Source organism: Struthio camelus, chromosome 6 (assembly GCF_040807025.1).
Source record: "Struthio camelus isolate bStrCam1 chromosome 6, bStrCam1.hap1, whole genome shotgun sequence".
Classification (NCBI taxonomy): Eukaryota; Metazoa; Chordata; class Aves; order Struthioniformes; family Struthionidae; genus Struthio; species Struthio camelus.
Window position 1 is genome coordinate 17,439,729 of NC_090947.1, and position 26,643 is coordinate 17,466,371.

The following is a 26,643-nucleotide window of genomic DNA, read 5'->3' on the forward strand; positions in this document are numbered from 1 at the left end:
TAGACTGTAAGTAAAAGAAAAGAAAGGGGGGGGGGGGGAACACAACTGAAACAATCTATTATGAATAATGATACACAGTTCAAAAGTTGCATCAGACTATTCTCAGTCTTGCCAAATCCACCTTTCCTTAAATTGTTCAGACAATGTATTGTGCAATTATTTAAGTGCATCAAACATTTCTACAGTAGGTCCTGGGTTCACAACTGTAATTGTGAAATATTACATGCATATTGCCATCTCATGGATATTATAAGTATTTAGGTATTTTTAAAATATAGTATTTCCTAATAGATCAATATGCAGAATTCATAGTAAATTAAATTATCAGATTTACAGTGTGAAAGCAGCAGCTTTACATTTGAAACAGTCCAAAGATATGCCTCAGATTCTCTCGTAGTAGTTACTATTTTTATGACTTGGCTCAGACTTGCTTTAATTTCTTTATTTAGGGAGAAACTGCAAGCTTGCCAACTCTAGCAAATGTTAAGTACTTCAGTAAATTCATCATCAATATAGGTCATGCATTCGAGGGAACAAGAGTATGGCAAGTTAAGTTCTGTTCCACCTCATCCAAAGGGAATTTCAGAATAAGACAGTGACAGAAGAGAGTGATAAGCAATATGGCTATGCCCCTCTTTCAGTTCCCTGGTATTCTCCAGGCATCTGTCCACACTTTGTTGCACCGTGAGCAGCAGCTACACGATGTAGCTCACCCAGGCTGCTGTTTTTCTACATCAGTTATATCTCAACAGGCAGAATGGCACATGTATTGCCAATACTATCATGTCATACCTCTTCCATTAAAGTTCAGAAACAATAGCAAGGGAGCCCAAACAAGTCAGCACAACCACAGGAAACCCAAGAGATGCAAAGATAACAGAAAGTGTGGCACATCTATACAGTAATAATTTTAGTGTTCTATGCAGACTTTCCAGCGCATCAACCCCAATCACCTAAATAGTTCAAGTCCTTTCAAAACTGGGGTTTGGTTGCCAGGCTTTAAAAAACAAAAACAAGAAAAAACATTGCAGATAATTTCTGAAGCTATTCTGGAACAAATGAATCTGTCTACCCACAAGAATTCAGGCCTCAACTAAACAAGTTTCTGCCTCTTTCTTCACTTTTTAAAACCTCTAGTTGTCCCTGTCGCCTGAAATGACTGGAATCACCTGGTGACCCAGACCAAGTTCTTCTTGCTGATAAACATGTATCAGCTGCCTCACCAAAGAAGTTGATAGCTTTTTTCAGAGTTTGCTCCCAAGGTTGAAAGCAGTTAAACCCCCCAACCATGACACTTGCAGATCCCAGCCAAGAAGGGTCTCTCTGGGACTTCCATTCCCAGTATTTCCATGACCAGACTAAAAATTAGCAGCCTCAGAAAGGACATTCAAGCAGCTACTCTGCTAGTGCACAGAGAGCTCCAGCAAATACTCAAAGCCATTAATAATTCCTCAGTAAAAAGGGAGAGACCCGGTATGTGGGAGAAGTGCCTTCAAACCACTCCGCCAGTAAAAGGACTTGATCCCCATTACGCTAGAAGCACCATCAAACACACGCAAAACTGGCCAGGACTCCAGCTCACTGCACCAGAGGTAATGCACACGCAGCAATTTCCATTTAGCCGGAGACACTGATAGGAAGAGGAGAGAAGGAGAAAACGGGCGGGGGGAGGAAGCCATTACCAGAGTTTTGTTCCCGTTCTTGCTGAGGGGACCTCGGAAAACTCCCTTGATGTTGCGAAAGTGCCCGTTGCTGAGGTGCGCGGAGCTGATGACAATGTAGTAGCACTCCATGGGGCCGGGGCCGCCGCGGCCCCGCGCCCGGCGGCGGCAGCGGCGCGCTCAGGCGGCGCGGCGCAGCGCGGGGGGGCCGCGGCCGCCGGAGCCGCGGGGCATGTGCCGCGCTGCTGCCGCTGCCGCCGGCGAGCGGGCACCGGGAGCCGCCGCCGCCCCCTCCTCCCGCTGCTGCCCCTGTCCGCGCCGGGGCGCGGGAGCCGCGCTGCTCGGGGATGGCCAGGAGCCGGCACCGAGAGCCCCTCAGCCTCAGCGCGGCGCTGGCTGCTGGAGGAGGAGGAGGAGCAGCAGCAGCGGCGGCGGCGGCAGCAGCAGCATCTCCCTGGCTTTGCTAGAGCCGTCTGAGCTGCCGCCTCTCGCAGGCATAGTGTTATTATACTGTGCAGCGTTGCCGGTCCATTGCACTGAGCCAATGGCAGGAAGCCACTAGGCTGATACTGAGAGCTGTCAGAGGAGTACATCTGTCACACGCCGCCTTCCCCGCCACCCCCGAGCTCCCCCACCCCGCTCCCCCCACTATTGTCTCAGCCCCGCCAGCCTCCCACCGCCCGGCGGCGACGGGGCCGACCCGCAGGTCCAGCGACAAGGTGGGCCGGGGGCGGCAAGGGAAGGCCGAGGGGGGCAAGGAGCAGGAGCGCGGCCGGCCTCCGACCGCCTGGGAAAACCCGTCACTTCAGCTGCGGCGAATTCCCGGCGCAGCAAAAGCCCAGCATGTGACCTCGGCTTCCCACCCAGGCCGGCTCTGCCAAGTCCTCCGGCTCGGCAGCCTCCTCACAGGGGGCTCCCCTCCCTTTTTTGGATGTGGGGCGGCTACGGAGGGTGCTCGAGTTTGTGGTTTCTCTAGGATTTTGGAGGGGGGGGGAGGGGGTGAGGCAGGGAGAGCCAAGGGCTCATCACCGCTATCCCACAGCAGCAGCTCCTGCTCTCTCCCGCCCCTCCTCCTCCTCCCCACCTCTTGAGGTGCCTGCGACCGGCCTTCGCTTCCCGGCCGGGCCCGGCCGCACCGCGCCGCACCGCGGCACCGGCCCTTCCCCGATCGATACGGTGCTCCGAGCCAAGAAGCGATGGGCTTTCTTCGGACGAGGCCGCCGCCGCCGCTCTGCTGATGCTGCCTTTTTTTTTTTTAATAACTTGGCAGGCCGGGTTAACCCTTTGAGGGCAGAGTAACAGCCACTGCCCCTGCGCGGGGCTGGCGGGAGAGCGCGCTTTGCGCGCTGCACAGCGCCGCTCCCCCTTAGCTTCCTCGGCCGGGGTTTGTGGCGATCCCGGCGAGCACAGCCGGGACTCATAAGCAGGCGCTTAGCGAGATCAGTAACCGCCAGCGGAAGGCCCAGCGACCCAGCCCTCCCTGCGCCGAGGGGGAGTTTTCGTCTCTTCTTACCCCAGACGGCTGATCTGGGTAACAGGGGTTTCTCTTCCTTCACTTAGGGCAAATTCCGTCTCACATGTCACTTGGCTGGACGCGGTATAAAACCCCCTTTTAGTTGTTCAGAGCAGCGCAGGCGCCTCTGCCGCGGGAGCCCCGAGAGCGCCGCCCGCAGTGCCGGGGCTGCGCGGCGGCGGCCGGGGCTGCGCGGGGCTGCCCGCCGGCCCCCGGCAGAGGCGCGCGGCCTTGGCACGCGCCGTGCTCTGTTTTCCCGTTACCCGCTTGGGGGAGACCGGGAATCTTGAAAAGAAGGAGCCCGTTCACAAAACTTGTAGATAGCGATCTGTCATTTTAGGGGAGCGTAGGAGAAGCTACGGGGAAACGTGAGAACAAACCCCCTTCATCGTCTGCCGTTTCCCTGGGTAACCACTTCAGTCACAACAGTCAACAACTCTCGCGGTTATTCACTGTTCTCTACGTGCGGCTGCTGCTGGGTCGCAGCCCGCAGCGGGCTGCTTTGGGTCTGCTCCTGCCTCCTCTGGCCTGCAGTCGCGGTGGGGTGGTACTGGCCCTCGAGCACTAACGGGAACACGAGAAGAACCGTGTGCATTGCAGGCTCTGACACTTACTCTGCAGTCCTTACCCTCAACCTTGAGATGTAAATAATGCAGTCACTCAGTTTTGTAAAGCACCTTGCAAGCTATGGATTAAAAAACATTACCTCATATTGATGTACGTAACTAGAGTGTACATCGTACTCCTTATTCTTTTTTTTTTTTTTTTAAACAACACACAGCAACTCAGAACTCACTGTCAAAACAGAACTGGTCACAGTTTAACACATTTGTTCATTAAAAATGCTTAAATCTTTTTTTCCCCCCTAAGGAATCCATGATTTGCAGCTTTATTACCTAAGACATTAAATATTCTTAGCTGGCTCATCTTCTAGCCTATTTCACCTTTTTTTTAAGCAGTCAAAAATAAAGATTTATGGTGTGAAATTCCAATCGTAAAAGAGGGAATACCTACAAACAATAAACTCAGAGCCATGATGCAACAACACAAAATGCCTCCTAGCCAGTGTTTACTGCTGGCAACAAAATATCATGATCCTATCATCTTGTCCTCAAAAATAAAGGAACTGCTTCCAGGAAATTTGGATGGGTGTCACTTTCCTGTCAGAATTTCCTGGCTTTGCTATTTGTATCATTGATATAGGAAGCAATGATTTATGATAAGTGCCTTCCTCCGATAAGAATTTTCTATCTTCTCCACTTCCCTCCTGACTGCGGGTAGTACATTTTGGCAGGTGTCACTCCTCCTTCAGAATGTTCAGTCTCTTGAAGGAATCATGCAAATGATAAAAGGAGTAAGTTTTGACAGCTGAGACACAGGTGAGACAGCAGAACTTGCCACTTCTCGTTATAGCCAAAAAATAGAGTGAAAATGTACAGGCACATGATACTACACTATTTTTCTATTTACAAGTATATACATGCATATCCAGAAATAGTCTGCAAGATTATTAAAGTGCAAACATGAAGTTAGTATCATCAACATTAGATAGATTTAGTAACACAGCACATATAAGGCCCAGTTCCTGTTTCTGACAGCATCAAGGGTGTAAATAACACTGATGGATTAGATCATTAATAGCATAAAGTTGCAGGAAACTGTAACATTATGGTGGACCTTTTTTTGTTTGTGGCAGTGAAAAAGCTGCCAGCTGGAAGGTTTAGCCAGGAAGTCTTTTTAGGCAGTGAGCCTATGCCTTTCAAAAATTTCTTAAGGTTAGGTGTACTAGTATAATGAAAAGACAGAAACGAGAACAAAAATGAAAATAAGTTTATGCAACTCTTTTGGAAATAGCTTATAAAACTTTTACAGACTCGGACTAGAACAACATTTTTTTCCAGCTTCTAAGTAGTATAATGTTACCGATATGTCAGGAACCTGCCTGGAAGTGAAACTCCTTGCAGACAATTTACTCCCCAAATCCACCATTTAAGAGAATCTTACATTTTTCTCAGAAGTACCTGCACTGACCGTTTCATTACATATCACTAACATAGTTGATTAACTATTAAAATCCATACATTCACATTTTCAGTGTTGTATGGCTGCTTTCAGATCTTTCAGAGGCACACAGAGACCGCTTCCATGCTCTTGCTAGATTGTGAGAATATGCTAAACTTATTGTAGCAAAGTGGAAGCAATAGATGAGTAATCTACTGTTAGCTCAAGTTTGAAAAGATCAGTGTTGTGCTTTGTAACAAATTGGAGTGCCTGAAATAACTTTAAAAGCTACTATAGTTTCTGCTGATGAACATAAGGGTTGTCCTCCTCTATTAGACAAAAAACTAACTAGTTAAACAAGGCCACTCAATTCTTCCAAAGCCCTGTATAAAGACGTAATTAATTGTATTAAATAGCACCTAATAAGCCATATATTTGTATTCTATTCCTCCTCCTTCTGGTAGGCTGTTCTGATACTCTGTTATCTCCAATTTTCTTTGTATATCTTCCTTTAATCCATTACTCTACTTTTTTAATATCTCATTCTACTTCTCCGTAGCCTGTTGTTTTAAAGTCAGATGCTTCTTCCTTCCCAAATCTTTCTTTTTTTCCTTCATCTTAATAAATTGCTAACTTCAAAAGTCCCTAACCCCATGGCTCCTACATACAATCAATCTTGCCTCTTTCTGTTTCTGTCCTATTCCCCTGGCATTCTCTGTCTTATTTCTCTGAACATATATCTGTTTCTTGATCTATTGATGAGTCTATTTAGACTGCTATTTATTCAAATCTCTGCCATATAATAATAGCCAGTGTTGCTGATTTACTCATTCTTTTTTCTACCTGATACTCCCTATTTGAAAAAAAGAAAAAATTTTCAAGGAGTTGTTCCTATACCAAACTGGAAATATCAACTCAAGAAACAGGATATTGATTTCAGACACTTTCTGAAAAGTTTCTGAACTTGAAGCCAATGAATGAATTGCATTAGTTCATATACATTGTTTTTTCTGCCAGTCACAAATATAATACTCAGTATTCTGCAGTTTAATATTTAATAATGTTCATCATACAAGAAATAGTCCTGGCATGATTTAGAAGAAAATATTGAATGGTATGAACAATCCCCTTTTGTTTAATGATCTTTAAAGCATGTCACAAACTATACAATACCAAGTCAATATATTCTGAGAAATCATTTCACTTGCTGCTGAAACACATCCGTCAAGGATAGAAAGAAACATCTGTACAATAGGCTACAAGAAACTCAAGTCAGCTCCCATGGCAATTCTTACTGAATTCACTAAAATTCAGTTTATCCTAAGAATCTCCCCCTCTATGTAACCTGCTGTGTGAGACACACCTTTGAACCCTTTTTTTCATGTCCTGTACTTCCAGTCTCCTTGTATCGTCCTCCTTCATATCTTTTTCTACCTCTTTCACTTAGCCCTCCGTATTTTCCTCTATTCTTCAGATATATGTCATCCTTGCATTAAGCAGAAGGAAAAATAGGAGTATCCTCTTTACCTTTTAAATGTCATTATTGTGTAATATACTTTGTGCACTTTATTACACATACATTCATCCCCTATGAGTGTGGTGAAACTAGAAAAAGGGAAACGGGGACACTCTTACACCCTAGTTCCTCAGTACATCCTTCACTGTAACTGAGGAGCATAGAGAGTATAGGGAGTGGGTTCCCAATTTTAGCTGTACCAGCTAAGTGGAGGGCTGGTATCACAGAAGCTGAGGAAAGGCAATAGTGTCCTCCTGGATCTGATGGTGACACTGCAAGCTCTGTGGCATGCAGTAAGAACTTGGGCTATACCCTTCAACCCTCAAAAGTTGCAGGAAGAAAATATAGAGGCTTATCCTAATATTTCTGCCTGTCTAAAAAGAAGCAAAAAAGGGTTAAAACACACTGTTGGACTGGGCTGATGAAATAGGTAAAAAATTTATGTTGAAGAAGCCAGCTTTCTAAGTGCCTGTTCTTAGATATTTACTGAAATAATATTCCATGTGCTAGGGTATGTTCACCCTCTCCCTCAAGGAATGGTTCAATCTGTCCATGTATGCATGACTGACAAGTAGCAGTGCTTCTATACGCTGCTTCAGGCTCTTCCCTGATTTTCATTTGGCAGAAAAAGGAGGTAAGGTCTGGAACTGCTGTGGGAAGTCACGGAATTAAAAGTAGCGTGGGAGCCTGCCTAATTCACCTTGTTTTTCCACCCAGTCCATGTATAGCATACGCAGAAGAATTTTTTTTCTTTGCTCCTTTCCAGCACTCCAAAGTCTAATTTATACCGTAGCGCTTGCAGAACAGTTCTTGGGAGATGCAGTCTGGCAAGACAAGAATGACCCCCTCTTATTCTTTCCCTTAAATCCACAGAGCATCTATATCTAGCCCTGAACAATTTCATGTGATGAGAGGTGCAAAAAGTTTTCCTCCTTGTTCAAATTACCAATGTTACCACTGCCTGCCTTAGGATACTACTGGGAGAAAAACTTCTGTCTTTTGTAAATCAAATACAATGTTCACTTTACCTTCTCTTCTTAATGTTCATGCTGCAGAATTTCCCCACCAGCTCATGCAAACTCCTGGGATGAGTTTTGTTGCTTTCCCCCCTCCCCCCAACCTCTCCCTGAAAAAAGATGTATACATTTGTGAAAAGTCTTGTACTATGTGGTCATCTAGATCTCCTAGCACAGTTCTCAAGCTACAGCTTTAGGAGCATGAAGGATGCTAGTCGCATTTGACTGAGAGCATTGTTTTATTCCATTCTTTCAACTTGCAAATGGGGGGGATGAAGATACTCTGGATATGACATGACTGAAAAAATCAATGCATCATGAAAGAGTGAAATAGAGGGAGACTTTTACAAAAGTCATAAAACACTGGACAGTCCAGCCAAGGTGAAAGAGTCCTCTTCAAAAGCAACTGTTGTCTGTTTCAAACATGAAAAGTACAGTTTACTGTGCTATGTTAAACGATACAGCACGAGTCTTGCAAGCAAGTCCTCCATCACACACACTTGAAGAGTGATTCTACATCAAAATCAAATGCAGCCCTGCAACAACAGCTTATAAAAGAGTGCTAAGAACAATCTGTGATGGAATTAGAATTTCCTAACATCCAGTCAAACTAAATATCCAAGTCAAAATGGAACATAAATAAAATCAAATTAAACTAAGTAACCAAAACGGAGGACATATAAAGTCCTTATATGATCTCACTGGTCTCACTGCTTCATTTTTAATAAGTGATTGCTATATAAAACTCCTCTTCAGTTTCACTCCTATAGTAATCTAGCAAAACAGTGCAAGGAGCACTATTCCAGGCATAGCATTGAAAAATTCAGTAAAAAAAAAAATACATATATATATATATATATATGTATATACACACACACACTACTCCCCTACAATAGCTCGAAATGAAGTGCAGTGAGACCACAGAATTTGTGCACTTCCTTAGAATCACCTTCTTCAGTATGTCCAGCAAAAAGCTCCTAAAATCCTGAATGCAAATTGCATAGCTAGCACAATTTTAAAGCCAGTAGGACATTAATTCCATAAGCAATATCCTAGGAGATTTCAAGCTGAATTTCAACGTCTTGTACTTCTCTGAAAAAGAAGCTGACTAAATAATGAGCATCCAGTTTTAATTTTTACCAATTAAAATTTTTTACTAATTACATTTTAATTTTAACCAATTAAAACTTGCTCTATTAAAAAACACTTCAAAGATGCTTAAGAAGCTAAATGCTTGTAACCAAAATAGATGAGGCATCAAAGAGGAAACCCAGCAACTAAAAGCAAATAGATGAATAAATATGAAAAGCATACATTTTGAGATCTAGAATAGCAGATGGGTTGTGCTTATTTATCAGAAGCAGATTATTTTCCTTGCTAATGTCCATGCAACTTTTTCCAGAGTTAAAAGATCTGTAGCCTAAAGAATTGATCAAAAGCTTTCCATAGTTGATAGGAAACTTCACCTTCAGTGAGCTTTGGTTCATTTATTTAAGTAGATATTTCCACAGGGAGAAGTCCTAAAGTTCACATCACGACTTGGCACTAGATCCAAGCTTTTCCACTGGGTGGAGGTAATGAGATCAAGAAGTTCAGGAGAACTAATGTTAGAGGAAGTCAGAATGGAACTAGTATTCATTCATTTTCTCTCTCTCCATGTATATAGGTATGTGTGTGAATATATGTATACACTGGAAATGTATATATTCATTGGTCTTTATACCACACTAATGAAAGGATGAGTAAAATAGCTTCTAGTATCTTTGAACACCTATTCAGCATTTTAAAAAAAGAGGATAAAAAAAACTTAAAAACATTTTTGGACGGGCTAATGTACTAATTCTAAAATTAATCTTAAACACCACTCACTTCATTATTATTCAGTTCAACAACATAATGCTCTCAATGAAAATAACTGAACAGAACCAAGGATTACACTGTGACAGGTCAGAAGGTAGTACTATATTATTCCTGAATAAGCCAATATAAATTAGAGACCCACTGGGAAAGAAAATAGTGTATAATATTTTAAATAAAATTCATCAAGTTCAACATGTGACACATTATTATGGATTATAGAGGATATGATCTGTGATGGTCACAGAAAAGAGTGAAAATGAAATAAAAAATGATATATTATTTCCCTAATATTAAACATTTAAGTGAGATCTAATTTTTAGAAGAGGAATGCTTGGCATCATCTTACAATCAAAACCCTTTACACTATTTATGGTTGCAGCCTCCCAGTTTAAGACCCATAAATCAAATCAGACATTAATTGGTTCACTTTCGCAGAGTGCTTGCTCTAACAATACCAAAACACAGCAGAATATTAAGTATGTGCTGGGGACAGATATTTTCAATATTATATGATATGACATATTGCTAGGTATGATTTGTATCATATCCCTTTACACCATAGCTCATATAAAGAGCATGTAATACAATTACATACATAAATAACCAAAAGCTTTGTTTTAAACATCAAAAGTGGTGAAATTCATTATGAATATTTAATTGAAACAGTCATCTCTTTACACTATGTTTCCTAGGCTTTAAACCGCATGACACATTTTGTCAATTCCATTTTAAGGCTTGCTCGAGGGCACTAACATAAGATTCAGATGTTTTCAGAGCCTCATGTCTACATTGGTTTACTGTTCTAGACTTAAGCTTCATGTCTCATCTTTATTTGAATAGACTTTTATGGTTAATTTACCTTTTTTTGCTGTACAAACTTAAAAGACTCTAAAACTCCTTGCAGGAAAAGTATGAGCTGTATTATACATGAGAAAAATTAAAAAAAAAAAATCTATGCTTTAAATATGGGTAGATACATGCAGTACTTTAGTATTTTTAGGCACTCATTATGGTCCTTATCCTGAGTGGTGCTTAACACTATCAACTTACTGTGTGAAAGGCCCTGTTTACTCATTAGAAGTTATATAGGTTTTTTTCCTTACTATCTTAGGACTTACCTTATCTGTCTGTCTGCAGAATTACCTATCAAGAAAGAATATTAATTAGAAATAGGCATGCTAAAAATACTGTGAAAAGAATTCTTTCCAGTTTTCAAAATGTTAATAATTTATGTGCTTAATTAAAAGTAGCCATATCAAAATGGCCTTGAGTATATTAAAAATTTCTGGCCTGAAAATTTTCATTACAAGAAACAGTCAATTTTGTTCTAAAAATAGAGAGGATTTCCAAAGCCCAGTGTATCCTTGTTGGCATTTTGACAATTAAAAAATATCTACATAATTCATTTAATTAAACAACATCTTACTAGCAGAAACTAAATAAAGCATATTAAGTTTTACCTAGAAAACACATTTCCTTGGGTATCTGTAAAACCTATGTAATCAGAAGACAAGCCAGAATACTATTTATAGTAATATCAAGAAAACAGCCAAGAAAACCTGTGCTCAAGCAGCGACACAAACTGCTTTTTTTCATCCATCTTTTCAGTTGCCTTAGAGCTATTGCTCTTGTATTGCTGAACCCTAAATTAAAATCATCCCTTCTTGTTCCAAGATGGAAGGGAGGATGAAATACTTTTACTTTTAACAATTAGGCATTAATTTAATGAAAGTGATGGGCATTCTGACTTCATTTCTTTATTATTTGAGTCAAATAAAGTTTGTGCAGTTTAAAGATTTCTGTGCTCTACAGCTATGTTCAATTGTCCCTGTAGAACAACAGTTCGTGGTGATAAAGAGCATCTCCCACTTGCTGCTTTGCATAATTGTGATGCAAGGTATATATTTATAATGTTAGGAGCTTAATTTTGCACTTTTATTTAGTGCTATGTACACTCCAGTAACACCTGACATACTTGCACAATTGTATTTTACTCCTTATCCACTCAGACTTGGACTTAATATAGAATATCTATTAATCAAATATAAAAACTCAAAATTATGCATTCTTACTTTTGCAGAACTTCCACACTGACATCTCTTAAGCAAGCACTTTAGCCTTGAACTGACCTTAACATGAGCATTCTCATTAGAATCAGTGCTGCTAATGTATTTGAAATGCAAAAAGAAATAAGAGGAAAGTGAAGTATAAAACATTTTAAAAGTCAAAACAAAAATAAAACTCAACTATTCCGTAGTAATTGATGTATTGTATACTTTTTACAGGAAAATGCATTTTTTTGCCAAATTAAAAATGAACAAACAAAAAAACAAGTAGCAAACATATACAGGAGAAAAAAAATCACGTGCATTCAAATTCTCATGACTGCAGAAGAAGAAAGATTTATATAAACCTGCTGATGGAATCAGCTTGAAAATAAGCAAAAAAACCCAAAAAACCAACCAAACAAAACACACCCACACACCCTATTTCTTTTGAAGCAAATTGACTTGAGACTTGTTCCTTGTATTTATTAAGACAAATCCTAGGCCCTTTTTGCTTGAAAAGATGAGAGTTTGAAATGGAAAAACAAAAGTATAACTTCACTATCACATCTATCTCTCTTCATCTTACATATCTTCCAGAATGTTGTCCATTCTATTTTTAAAAAAACATCACTAGGTAAAGTTTCTATCTTAAGGTTCTGAGAGACTGAGCCTGGTAGACTGCCATTGCCAGGGTGCTCCCTCACCACCTTACGTTGTCTAAACTTGCCACTTTTAATTAAGTCTTCATTGCTACACTCTTCTCTTTTGTCAGCTTGAAATCTCCTTCATTTATGTGACCCAACACTGAAATCAATGCCCTCCAACCTTCTCTTTATCTTCACAGATACTTTTGTATTACTATGAGACCCTGAAGTCCCAATGTCTCTGTATTTTCTGCTGGTAAAGCTTTATTATCATTATTTTAATTCTTTAATTCAATCATACATTGATTCTTTAAGGTTCCTAATCATTTTTGGATGTCTTCTCTAAATTCCCTTTGCTCACTTCCAGAGTAGAACATTCTCTTAAAGTAAAAAATTTATTTTCATATCCAAATGTCCAAAAGTGTAATCTACTTGCAGGCAGATCATATCAAATGAAGAGCTCTTAAAGGCAGCAATTTAAATTCTTTGGCTGGGTATCTCCATTATGTCCTCCACATTCTTTTCAGAAATCAAAACATTTATTAATTTCATAATAACAACTAATAACACCATAAAGATTGAAAAACAAGAATTGCAACAAAATTATCTCATTGAGACACTTTGAGAATAAAAGTCAGAGCATACCGTTGCAAAGTAAGATCGAATACAAGTACGCAGGGCTTATGTCTATCTTACTATCTCCTCGTGTAGACATGTCTAAGATGGGCATTCCCTCGTTTAAGTCTAGCAAACTAAAAGTTAGGTGTTGTGCATGATGCTGTCTTTGGATGGGATAAATTGCACTATGGATGAAGCTTTCTTTCTGTCTGTTGATTACAGAAAATCAAGACAATACCATCATCATCTGAAAATTAAGCATCTAATCTAAGGGTAGGTGAGGAAAGTTGTATCTTCAGCCTGCAGTAGGAGGAAGTTTACAAATCTTTGATAGTTGGCATCATCGTTTTTGCTTTTTACTCACAGAGCTTGTCTGGTAAGCGCTAACATTGATAATTAGGTCTAACCTTCTGCTGTCTCTTCAATGTTGGCAAGCCCATGCTATCTTTCATATTGGCATCACAGAATCCTAACGTTCACAATTTGTTTTCTTCATTGCTTAATTTTTAGTACAGTCCATTCTTTGACTGCAATTGATGCTTCATTTTGCAAACTATGTTTTCTTATAATTTCTCATCTGCAGTTTACTCACTGTTCATAAGAGAAACTAATGAGAAATCTACAAAAAATCAAATACTATTTGTTTTAATTTATTAGCAAGAAGCCAATATTCGCTCTATATTTCAACCATGTATTTTGGATTTCATTTAACTTTCCTTGAACTGAAGACTGCCAGCGATTTAAATGAGTTGGACAAAGTCTTTTCTGACTTTATGACAACAGCATGAAAGCAATTCCAGTGGTCAAATTTGGATCATAAAAATGAAAAAAACATATGTAGTTCTGACCCTTAAATTGCTATTCTACAGAGTGACAAGAGACATCATAGAGAATCTTATCAGGATTTAATTTTCTAACAGAAATGAGAAAGGAACGTGCAATAGTTCCCCTTAGATTGCTGTACATGACAAAAATATCTCATCAATAGACATATACCTAAGGAAGATAATGTTCTATGTAGTGTTCCTGAAGGTGCTTTTTATATATAAATATATTTAAAAATTGCATATTTCTATTTTTTCCTGTGCGTGATTGAATTCTTCAGGAAATAAGTTCAGCAAAATCTGCTTACAGTAACTGTATCTTTTTAGTGCTTCTATAATGATATCTCATAAAACATTGTTCATATACTAGATTTATGAATGAAACCCGATGAAGTATACATAGTACAAAAATTGATCAATTTCTTTATAGTGTAATTCCTAACTACAGCCTAACCCTTTATGACAACAAAGGGTCCATACTAGAAGAACATCACCAGTGTACAAAATAGAGTATATACATCTTTTCTATGTCATTCTGTATGGCTTCACTATCTCTTGTATCATAAAACTAAAAATATTATATATACAATTATATTTCCAAGCTCTACCAACTGCCAGATCAAGCCAAATTTTGGAAGATTTCACTGTGAGCAATATTTTCCTTTTAATCAACAAACTGAGTAAATGTTACCACAAATTCCTTTCATATTACAATATATTTATTGCAATGTATATATTTATGTATTTTTACATATATATTATTTTTATATATGCACATATCTTTATATGATATATATTTTATATATATAATTAAATATATATATATATAATATATATATAAACACAAAAAATTTTCTACAAATGGTGCAACTACAGCACTAACCAGTATATTCAGAATCCGTGAATGGTCTCTGGGAATAATGGAGACAAGCAGTGATCTGAATTTGCAAGTATTTCCTCTACTGAGTAATCGTCAATATTTTAAAACGAGTTGATCATATGAGATGAGGGCTGTACTCCTCAACCTTGGCATTTTTTCCATTTTGCAGATCTTGCAGCTTGACCTCCTAATGTTTGTACCTTTTTTAATGATGAGATTAAAAACTAAAATAATTGTTAGAACTATTCTAACTAATTGTTAGAAAATAATAGTCAGAACAGGATTACTTCTGTAACTATACTGACACATATATGTGGTATTCTCATTTTGCAGCATTACTAGTACAATTCAGATAAATAGTTTTCTATGGTGTTATTATGTTTTTGCTGGGTAAATAAAGGTAAATTGTTAATAAAATGCCATAACAGATGCATTCCTGAACGCACTAAGGCTATGCGTATTCTGTTTTGTTTTAACAATTTCTGAGCCCCACCTGCCATGCTTCCAAAAAAATCCACAAAAAAACATTTATAGTACATGTTCATGAAATAGCTTCCTAAAAACAGCTCAGAAAAGGCTTTTTTCTCTCCTCATTTATTGGAGGATGAAGCAGATAGGATTTCCCACGTTTATCTGCAATATGTCTTTTGTGTCAGTCTGTTATGCAAATCTGTAGAGCATAGTATATATCTTGGTTGCGTGCCAAGTCTGCTTGTGAATCCAGAATTAAAAGAAGGTCTTTATGCCACAATGAAAATTGCTTGATTTTGTAAGAATACATAGCAGACAATGCTGTTAAATATATTTGGGTCTGAAAAAGCTTCAGGTAAGAAGTTTCAGCAAAGCATGACCTTTCCTTGGACATACTTCAAGATCTACTGCCATACTATGTTCCTATATTACAAACTCCCAAAGTGAGTAAACAAATATTTAAATTTTACAGATATCACCCTAAGGAAATTTTTAGTTATACATAAATGGCATGGTTGCCTAATGGGCATAATTGAAATGTTAGGAAACTGGAGTGTTTGGATAAAGCAGCTACGATTAATTTTTCATTTAATTTTTTTCTTAAATATAACATGCTTCTGGAGATCATACTTACTGAACATTCTCATGGTTCCAGGCCCACACAAAATTTCAATTCCATAAGGTGTGTGGGAGGCTTTTTAAAATCCACATAATTTTATGTGTGTTTTTTTTGTTTTTTTTTTTTGTTTTTTTTTTTAATGTTAAATGATTATCATCAGATGGAGGGGAAATTCAGCATTCTGAATGTGTTAAAAACCACACTCTTCTTGACTCTTATTACCAACTGCTAACTACTGCTAAAACTCATCCATTTTTGGAACGTGAACAACCTTGATAACATCAGATGAAGACAAAATAAAAATAGCACTTTGGCAAACTCTGTGAATTGAATTCCGGTATTTTAGAACACCGTGTAAAGCTCTGTATTGCTTTAACAAATGTAACTCACTACATTAATATTTTAGCTAACTCATTTCCTAACTTCTCTTTTAATAAGAGGAGCCAGAATTATGTCATATTGGAAAAGAAGGGAACAAAATAAAATCTAATCTATGTATCTGTGTAAATAGCCGAGATGTGTTTTTCCTGATGGATAACGAGAAAGACTGTAAACTGACAGGAGAACTGTAAACTGACAGTTATTCCAAAACCACCTTATAGCTAGTTTTCCTTTCTTTTCTGAATAGTATGTATGTTACATTTCCCTTCTTTCCTTTTCCTATGAGAGGATGGCAAGAGTGAACTTCTGTATTGCCTTACTTATTCAGCTTTTAAGGGATTAGAAATAAAATACATGCTGTGTATTCTTTTTCTGCACATAGATTCTATTTTGACACATGGTCCTTTATATAGCGTTGGGATTTTATCAGTGTTCAGATGTGAGGTAATAAGGGTTCTTACTGAGCAGCAAACTCAGGTTTTGCTGTGTTCTGTTTATACGATGTTATGTACATAACCGTGCATCTGATACACTGAAATTTGAGATTGTTGAGTAGGATAGTGCTGTCCCAACCGTAGCCTAACACCCTGGATGTGTTCAGAAGGCACCCGAAGTCTCAGCCCATCTGTACTCCTTCGTTGCTTTCTTATATATGTAACATGTTAAAACCCATCAACATCAACAACATCAGCGAAAACATCATAAACTTCAGTGACATCATCAGGAAGAGGTAGATGTAAGTTTATATTTAGAGGAGAGTAATTCATGTTGATCTACGTACAACAAAAGCATTCTAGTTCATGCATTACTAGCCAAAATAGTACTGCTGGTCCTACCAGGTCTAGAAAAGCACATACACAGTGTCAGCAGTGGATACTGTCAGAGGGTCCGTCTTCAAGTGTAGCACTTCATAAAGCAAAACAGTGCCAAGCTACAGCCACGATCTAGTCTGCATTTGGGGTGGAGAGACACAAAGCAAAGTTCTAACTTCTGCGGTTGTGGAAAACGGGGTAGAGATTCAATAAGACATTCATTACCCCTTCCTCCCCCGGCTCTTTGCTTATTTATCTTCTCTTCAAGATGTAGGGACGTACTGAAACAAGTCTGCTGATGACAGGAACTGTGTTACTTGCTGCCAGTGGCAACTGAAAGAACAGTGAGTTGGCAAACAAAACCTGCAGGACCAAGAACTGTAATGGCTATAGCTCCATATGTAGAATAAATAGGAATGAGTATTGGTGCATGCATAAAGCAGGTAAGTTGTAGAAACTGTGCATTCTCATAGGCTGCCAAAGGCTGTGGGATAGCTATCATATCCTTGTTCACTCCTGACAAAGGGTCTCATGTGGCTACTATCAACAGGTGCTAAAGAGGAGCAAGGATGGATGCAACTGGGGAGCATCCCCTGGTCTGGGAATGGTTGTGGGTCCCCAGATGCAAAGATTAAATAATATGCGAGAGCCTTTGAGACTATAAAGGGGCCAGAATGAGGAGCCCTTTTACTACATGCTTCTGCATTCCAATCAGTTATGTAAAAACTTTGGATCAACAGGAGTTTTTTTTTTTTCCCCTTCTGACTATATATTTATATCACATCATGTTGATTATACAAGATTGAATTTGATTTCTATTAGCATTTGTAACTATCGCCTAACATAGAGCTAGATTGAACAACTGTTTTCTGATGGACTCCTTTCAAGGTATGAAATTCATTCTTTAATTTACATATTTCTAAAAATGCTAAAAAGTAATAGTTACATGATCAATGCTATTTAGGGAACTTTACTAGTAGCTTGTCTTTGGTATAGCTCTATATAAGTCTTCTTGCTACAGGGGGAGAAGAGAGAATAGATACTTAAAAAAACAAGATGGAATGCTTTAACCATCTACAGCCAAAGGCCCTGGTTTAATTTAATTTTAGATTTTAAAAAAAAGAGAGAGAGAGAGAGAGAGAGAGAGAGAGAGAGACCTGAATGGCAGTCAGTCTCACTACTGGTCACAAATATCTGAAAGTTGTGGGATTATTTAAGGCTTTCTTCTGTTCATAAGCCTCTTAAAACAGCACCACATTCTCCAGAGATCATTGGCTTAATGTGTACCAAAGAATTTAAGCTATACCTAAACTATGGTAAATATATTTGATTCCCCCTAGGAATAGCAAGATATCAGTGCTTCAGCTCAAATAGTTGCTAAATTAAAAATAATAAAAAAGTAAAAAAAAGTTACTTAACCTCTAACATATCTGGGCCCTTACCTTGCTCAGCTTTGCAAGAGTATCTGTCCTAACAGCCAGTGTTGAAAACAGTATTTAGAGTATATAAGTTTATTCTAATTTAAAATCCATTTTTAAATCCTATCTTTTAACAATCACCTTTCATTCAATAGCCATGGATTTTCTGGAGTTTTTAAAATAGAATTAAAAAATAAATTAAAATAAGCAATATGCAGCATTTATTGGTATCCATCTGTGCCTTTGTAACAGCAGAACAAATAGGTACGGAGTAGCACGTATATTACCACACAACTCAACAGCAGAAGGGATTAGAATCGGTAAACATATCGTGTTTTTACTAGTTTTTTTCATCCCTTTTCCAATTTTATTTCCATGCAATTTTGATGTAGTTCCTTATTACAGTAAGTGAGGTTTATAAGCTGTAAGAGGAACCACATCTTTCAACATTTCTTTTAAAGTTTCTACATTTTGAGTATTACACTGGATAATAGCTTTGCTGTTGCTGGTTTTGCTTTCATTAAGTTGTGCTTCTAATGATCCATCAAGATGTTGAGGCCATACATCTGGAAAACATTCCCAAATCCTTTAATGTATACCAGCAAGTGCCCCTAATGAAGTTAGTGAGACCACCAATATACATGAGTTTAGATAAGCAAGTCTTAAAACCCTGAAGAGGAGTTTGCTGAAACCGAGATACATAAATGCAAATATACTGCTAGTAAACAGAATCAGAAACCTGGAGAGCCAAACAGCTTTACTAACTGCTTTAAAATTAAGATTAATTCAAAGGTAGTCTAAGAACAAGAATACCTGCTCTATTGACAGAGTACAGTAAATCAGAAAGCAATTATATCAAAGACCTTTGGGATTATTTTTGTTTAAAATGCAGTCAGTACTAGCCATTGACCAATAATAACATTCAAATAGAAATCAAGTAGCATCAATTTTGTGCAAGAAAAATGACCCAGATTAGGAAATACATTGTAGCGGGAGGATAGTTGAGCATTAGAATCACTTATTTAGGGACATTGTAGTGCCTGCTGCACACAACAAAAACAAAATTTCTAGAAATGAGCTGTCTGGCAACAATATAGTTGTAATTTCAAACCTTGCTAGAAGATTTTGGCTTAATTACTCATAATCCTTTTTCTTAGCACTGACACCTAGACACAAAATTTGCTAACCTTATGATAAAAGACTGATTCATGGCTTTGTTAACAGGGAATCTGGAGTCCTCCCTTTTCTCTAAGAAGAGAGTTTAGATTTGAAAAGCTTCACTCAAGTAGTTGAAATGCTTGAAAGCAGCGCTTCAGCTATTAAATCTCCTTCCAGTTCAGCTACTTGGTGTAGGCCATAGACAACTACATATTATTTCTTATGGTCTGTGCTGGGAGCCTGCAAATCAGTAAAAAGTCTTTTTCAAGTACATTACCATGTGTTTATTACATCATATTGCTCCTGGAATTAATCAGGACTATAGCATATGTTTCTATAAGGCAGGAGCTTCAATTTCTCAGCTGAAATGCTGGGATATATATTTATATAAATATATAGGTATACACAATAGAGTTATATAGGAGTAAAATAGGATCATGCAAGTTATGATATTGCTTTAAAAATAAATCTTTGAACGCAATTGACAAAATGAGTCAAATACAAATATTATCAGGACTAAAAATACAAGTTGGGTCTTCTTCTCCAGAGTAGTAGAATCCATTTAGAAACTAAAATTTTAGTCCAAAGAAAAGCAGTTACTATTGGCAAAATTCTTTTTTAATGGCAAACAGTGCCAGATTGTGTGAGCTGGTACAGCCTCAAAAACATAAATTAGTGCTATATCAACTTAAACCACATGAGGTTCTACACCAAAAGCTGTGGTGTAAAGGAGCAGACTTCTTTACATATTATTGAAATTAAATGAAAAGGAAAAGGTAAGACAAATAGATTATAAATGAGGTTGCTAAGAAACTCTAACACATGGAGTTAGAGTTCCCTCTTCTCCTCCTTACCTTCTGACTACTTTTTGTCAGTTTGTTGCTCACATCTGTCAGGGCTACCTTCTGCCTACCTGAAATGGCCTTGACTTTTTACACCCTCTGACTAAGCCATTTCTGACAGCCACTTCACTTTCCCATTTTATTTTAATGAAGAACCTTCTTAGGTATCAAGAAGGTATTTTCCATAAAACATTAAATTGACTGGTTAGTCAATATTTAAGAGAAACAGAAACTATATGCATGAAGAACAAGGTATAAAAAAAAAAAAACCACTCTGTGCAGTCCACTATTTGTTTTTGCTAAACAGTGACAGTTTGCACTGCTCTTCCTCAAGGTACTTTTAAATGGGCAATACTGCACAATTTCCTAATATTTAAGTATAGGAAGTTTGCTGATAGTAAATAGTTAGACTTAATGGAGAACGGATGAACAATATCTCAGTGGACATCTAAGAAGCGCACTATGCTCCCAGTTCTCATTGCAATTATAGTATTATAAATGTATTTACAAGCAAACATGATCTAATAGGTCACATTTGTGATGCAGGGTGCTGTTGGGGTAACAGAACATAAAAAAATAAATGCTAAAAAACAATCTTTCCACGTACCTAAGTTATACAATTTAATGTAGACACAGATGTACAACTTCTTTATTTTCTATTATGTTGTGTTAACATAACACCTTTCTCTGCTCTAACATACAAATTATTGCTTGATCATACAGCTTCTGTACTTCATTCCTTGCTGATCCATACATTGCAAAATAGAATAGAACATATGCACACTATGTTTGCAACATGATGCCTATAAGTAAGAGGTATTTATGGGGAGAACAGAGATAGCTGTAGGGGTAAATGTGCAGTCTTTAACCCAATTTCATATAAGCTGAATGAAATTACTACTGTAGAAAAACTGCTGAAAATGTAATCAGATGCAAAGGATGAGGAAAACAGGGTTTAATTGGTTTTTGTTTGTTTCATATCCAGGTGAACACCTTAAAAAAAGGCAGCTGCAAAAGCAGAACTCATATGTACAATTTTTCCAGGCAATTCATTTTCAAATCTGCCTCCATTCTACTCCAGTAATTTCACAGAAAAATTCTTCTGCATCAAGAATGAATGAGCAAAAGTTACAAATAGGGTATGGATTCAGACAAGACACTTTTCTGCAAGAATTAGTGCCACATAAAGGAGTTACAGAAGCACTACAAGCAATCAAGGCATAAATCTCTGACTTTGAAACCTGTGACATAGATCTTTCTCCCTCCTTCAAGATAAAAGAAACTAGTGAAAACATGTAGACCTTTTAGTGAGAGATTTCCAAGTCTTCATTTGAGTAGGGAAATCTGAATGGCACAGAAACATTGTGTAAAGGTTTGAAATACAGAAAGCTGCTACATAGTTCTATATACAGGAAATCGTGCTGTATGGTTAGTTCCTGGTTTCAGTTGGTTAATTTGGATAAGAGATTTTTAAAAAATTAATCTACCTAACAAGACAGAGTCAGGATTGACCAGCTCAGTCTAAACATGTCCACTTAGTGCCTGGGGCCCATGTAGCAACTAAGCTATTAGCTGATTGACGGAGAGGTGAATTTGTGTGAAACCCACTTTTCTTCTTAATGGATTAGACCTTACTGTAGTTATCCTTTGTCTGTTATCTTTATTTTCTTCATCTGATCAGGGAGGTCTTTAGTAAAAATAATCTTTGACATTCAGTAAAATAATATTCAGTTAGCAGCTTACAAAGAATGGCTTTATGAAAGGATCACTTCCACTATACAATTTCTAGCATCAGAAGCCAATAACACTTTCTTCTTCCCATTCCTCTTTTTCTCACAACAGAAATCCAAATTTATGTCCTTTACAAAGGGAGAGATTCTCCTACATGATCTTAGGCCAATAATAAATTGCCTAAGAAGAGAGAGAAGTTCCATGGAGAGAGCTTCCTTTTTACTGGTGGTCACTCCGTATTCAAAGAGTTGTCACTGCCAAACCTCTCCAAGACTTGAAGCACATAGATTTAATTTCTATTGCTATGAAAGACTTCCAAAGTTATACAGGAGACAGTACTTTACTCTGGACAAGCAAAGCCCAAAGAAATAGACTTCAAGTTCTTGGAGAAAGGACTACTAGTTACTATGTGTGCATCTACAGTATCTGAATTTCACATTTACATAGTGCAACGCTCTCATACCACCCGAGAGTGCTGCCCCTCTGCAAAGCATCTCAAGATTCAAACCAAATTGAAAATATAGCTTTCAGTAATGTTAATGCTTCTGCTTTTTATTTGCATCAAAAGCATGTGCACTATATTTCATGTTGAACATAACAGTTTTTCCTTCTGTTCAGTGAATGGATCATAAAAAATCAGCTGTAAACCTTTACAGCCAGCAGATGGAAGTGTGCTTTCCCCTCCAATTGAGCTGTACCTGTGTGCCATGAAAGTACAACCTGTTCTTCTCTTGCCTCACACAAATGAAAATAAAGCGATATCAGCTGCTTTGGAACAAATAATAATGACATTAATTTTTCTCAGACAAATATAATTTCTACACTGCTAATAATGTTTTCTCATTTTTATGCTATTGTAATGTCTCAGCATAAAAGAATCTCACATACAGCATAGATAATGTAGGAGGGAGATGTATCCGTTACCACAGGTAGGCAAAGAGCTAGCAAGACGGGGCTAAGGGGTTGAAAGCATCAAAAATCCATCTATACTTAGGTTAAAGAGAAAAAGCAACAAGCTGGAACGTCTTCTCACACCAAATTCTCTCCACTCCACTTTTTTTTTTTTTTCTCCCCTACTACTTATGCCTACTCACAGCCTCAGAAACCAAATGCTGTTGGTCAGTTCAGATTTGTCTGTGCTTCCCTTTGTCTCCGCTTACTGGATTAAAGTCAGTGACATCAAAACTGCTCCCCACAGCCTGTTAGAATTCAGGACAAGCAGCAGCCAGCCCTTGGCATCGTATTCTGCAGCTGTCAGCACATTCCAAGAATAAAAGTGGAAGAATGAATCAGCTATTTTAGCATTACATTATCTTGACCATTAATAGAATAAAACTACAGGGGATAAATATGCTCTTCCTTTTTTTGTTTGTCAATTTATCATTTAAAGGTTTTTGTTAATTCCCTTTCTTTGAAATCCTGGCATACAAGGAATTCCTCATATCATAATTATCAAAATGCTTTTAAAAAAAGAAAAAAAGGTGTTCTTGCTCTTCAACATCAATAGTATTTGAAGAGCACATTATAGCTCAGGGAAGGGACAAAAGAATAATAGGTCTGTGACAGCAAGGACAGTATTCAAACAATACTGTTCTCATAAGCACTAACAGCTTTTTTTTCCCCTACCAATATCAATATAAAGTTGTACTATAGGTATCAAAGGAGCTTGAGGAAAGGGGGAGTGAAACATCACATTTTCTCCTCCTTCCTTAGAAGGATAGAAAGTCTGACTTTAGGGGATCAGTCAGGATTTCAGCATGACTGCTGTTCACCCACTGTCATGTGCGAAATGGAAAAATACTAAAACATCCATTACTCCTCCAGCCAAGTTACTTAGGACCTAGAAATTTGTTACATATTGTGACAGAACCTTCTCCTTTTCTTCTTCCAAGCGTGGCTGAGGTTGTTGGGAATTTTCAGAACAATGCGGGTCCAGGTGGAAGTTAACAGGGCTTAGAGGGGAGAAACAGATTTGGTAACCAAGCAGAATCAGGCACTAAGCTCCAGTAGCTCAAAGTGTATCATTAGATTGACTCACACTGAGGACGAATTGTAGTATCTGGTGACTCACATAATGGCTAGTTTGGAGCTTAAGCTCTGGGTTCAATCCTTAGCCTAAGATCCTTTAAATCTTTAATATGAAGTTTAGTTCATATACTGGGCCAGCAGAGTTCCCTTTGCTAAAATTATTTGGAAGCGGATTGTGAAAAGCCACTTACATTAATCACTGTGAATGGCAAAAAGAAAATATACTTCTTAGGCTTTTTTCACTTTACCTTTCTCAAGCATATCAGAAGTCCTGCTAACCAAAGTCAGAGTGATTCAGTCAAAATATGCAAAAGCTTTTCAGAAATCTTTGTAAGCATATACTGTACTTATGTCAGCTGATGTAACAAATATCCTGACTGAGGTTCAATCAAATAAAAACTTTCCACAGAACATGTTCCCTCCTCCGTCAATCCAACTTTACCTTCTTTCCTCCCCACAAACTAGCTATATGGCTTCACAAATTTGTGGAATATGACATTTTGATTATAGATCACCTTCAGACAGAAAGTATGAGGTCTCTCTAAAGACTAGAAAGAACAATAAAAAAATTATAGGCTTGATTCTAGTTTTATGTATTCTCAGATAGCATGGTGAGAAACAGGAACAGACAACAGACCAAAAGACAGGCCAATTAAAGCAGTTCTTTGAGTCTGGGTGGTATTGGCGTTGGGCCTGGATCTTAAGCTACTGGCATCTCTACTGCATGTACAGCATGCTCTGTCTGAAGGGAAGCAGTTCTCCTTACATCCCAACAGAGTGAGCGAGCTCAAGTCTTCTGCAGACTACTCGCATTCTTAGAGTCTGACATATGTTCCAGTGCCTTGTTGTACTCAAAAGCTGCTTCCACTAATACTAACGAAAAGATTTCAGTAAAAAAGGAATTAGCTCAAAATATGCATGCCACAGCTGATCCCAAAAATGATCCTTAATGCATTTATAAAAATGTGAAAAGATTTGCGCTGTCTGTGGACACAACAGACCTTAGGTTTAATAGGTATCCATCCATGTGTCTAAAGATGCTGTTAAACAACATTAGATGAAAACTTTGACCTTTAATAGATTTTTGCTGCCTGCTTTTAGTTAAATTGGCATTATCTTATCATTTCAATATGCAAATTTTTATGTTACTAGTAAATGATTTCTTTTCATTCTTTATATTAAATGGTTATTTGAATTCTTTCAGTTCTGAAGTGCTCCAAATCAGTCTCCTTAATTCCATCAATAACAACCTAATAAACGAACTTTAATCTTGCAGTAATGAATACTACTGGCAATTTGCTCTAGACTAGCCTTTAATTAAAGCAATTTAGCCTCAATACTGGTCACAGCTGAATGATAGTCTGCACCACTGAGGGTTTACAGTTGAGATTCTTTAGCTCAGGTCTTCAGAGCAAGCCATGTAAGGGGGAAAAAAATTGTATTTGTGGATTGAAGTGGAAAACTACTCCCAAAGGTTGGGGCAAACCACCTTGCCACAGATTAGAGTGAAAGCTGGTGAACGTTAACAAGTATAGCTGGCTTTTCTGGCTGCCCTATGGAAGATAATGCTGATGTCAGCAGTTTTGCTTTCAAGCAGCGGTAGAAACATTAGTAACGTTGGAATTTTAACCTTGCATGTCTATCCCTGTCCTGCTCAATATTCCTGCAGCTGAGGGGCTTTTTTCTTCCCATTATCAGATGATACTAAAGTGTTTGTTAACGTGTGACTTACCAAAGGTTTCTGAAAGTTTTCTTTAGCTCTCAGTAGCAAAATGATTCCATACTACTTTCTTTACACAGTTTCATTAAATAATAAATTGTGTAAAGTGAGATTTTGGGATAAGAAAAGCAGAGGATTCTCTATCACAGATACTGATATAGGTTTAAGAGATAATACAAATGAACAAAATGTCTCTGATCTTTAATACATCCTTGGAATTCACTTGTTCCTTGAAAGAGATGTGGCTTTCAAACAGGGTAAATTGAAACAGGAATTAAAAATTCCTGTTCTTTTCTGCGCCTCTTCAAGAGTTCTACATGAAACAGACCACGTGACTGCTTATCATTATTCTCTGCTACTGTCCAAGACTTTCTATCCTTTCATGTTCAAAAGACGCACAATTAATTAATTTCTCTCTGTATGATTTGCTTATTTTAAAAATCTTTAACAAATATTACACTGAAAAAGAATATTAGAATCCAGATTGTCATGGTGGACTGGGCAGTCTTTAGCAGCCTAAACAAGTGACTACTCTAAGACAACTCAAAAGCTGCCAACATAAATGCACTACAAGTCTGGAAGAAGACAGATGCTGCCATTTTATTAATATCTTCTAAAAATGAAGCTTGTCATTAGATGCAGGAAGAAAAACAAGGACTGATACAATGTGAAAAATGAAAAGGCATGAAGTATTTTTGGAAAAGCAATTTATAATGAGAGCAGAGCTATTGTAAATTTAAAGTCTCAAACTAAGTTAAAACTGCAGTTAGATTTAATTTAAGATATTGTGAAGAAAAACCTTAATCTTTTGATCAAAGATGCACATCTCAACATTTTCTTGACTGATGATGTATTTAACCTGTGTTAAGTGATTAGATGATA

At 38.0% G+C, this 26,643-nt stretch overlaps 1 protein-coding gene across 1 annotated transcript in view; it reads right to left on the reverse strand.

Annotated features, from left to right (window-relative positions):
* The window catches only part of ZNF804A (zinc finger protein 804A), a 539,028-nt gene extending 537,232 nt beyond the window's left edge, over positions 1–1,796 (reverse strand). The window contains exon 1 of the mRNA XM_068948362.1: positions 1,683–1,796. Within this exon, the coding sequence (XP_068804463.1) occupies positions 1,683–1,793 (111 nt within the window). The 5' untranslated portion in view covers positions 1,794–1,796. The remainder of the gene's footprint in view (positions 1–1,682) is intronic.
* Positions 1,797–26,643: the final 24,847 nt, after the last annotated feature.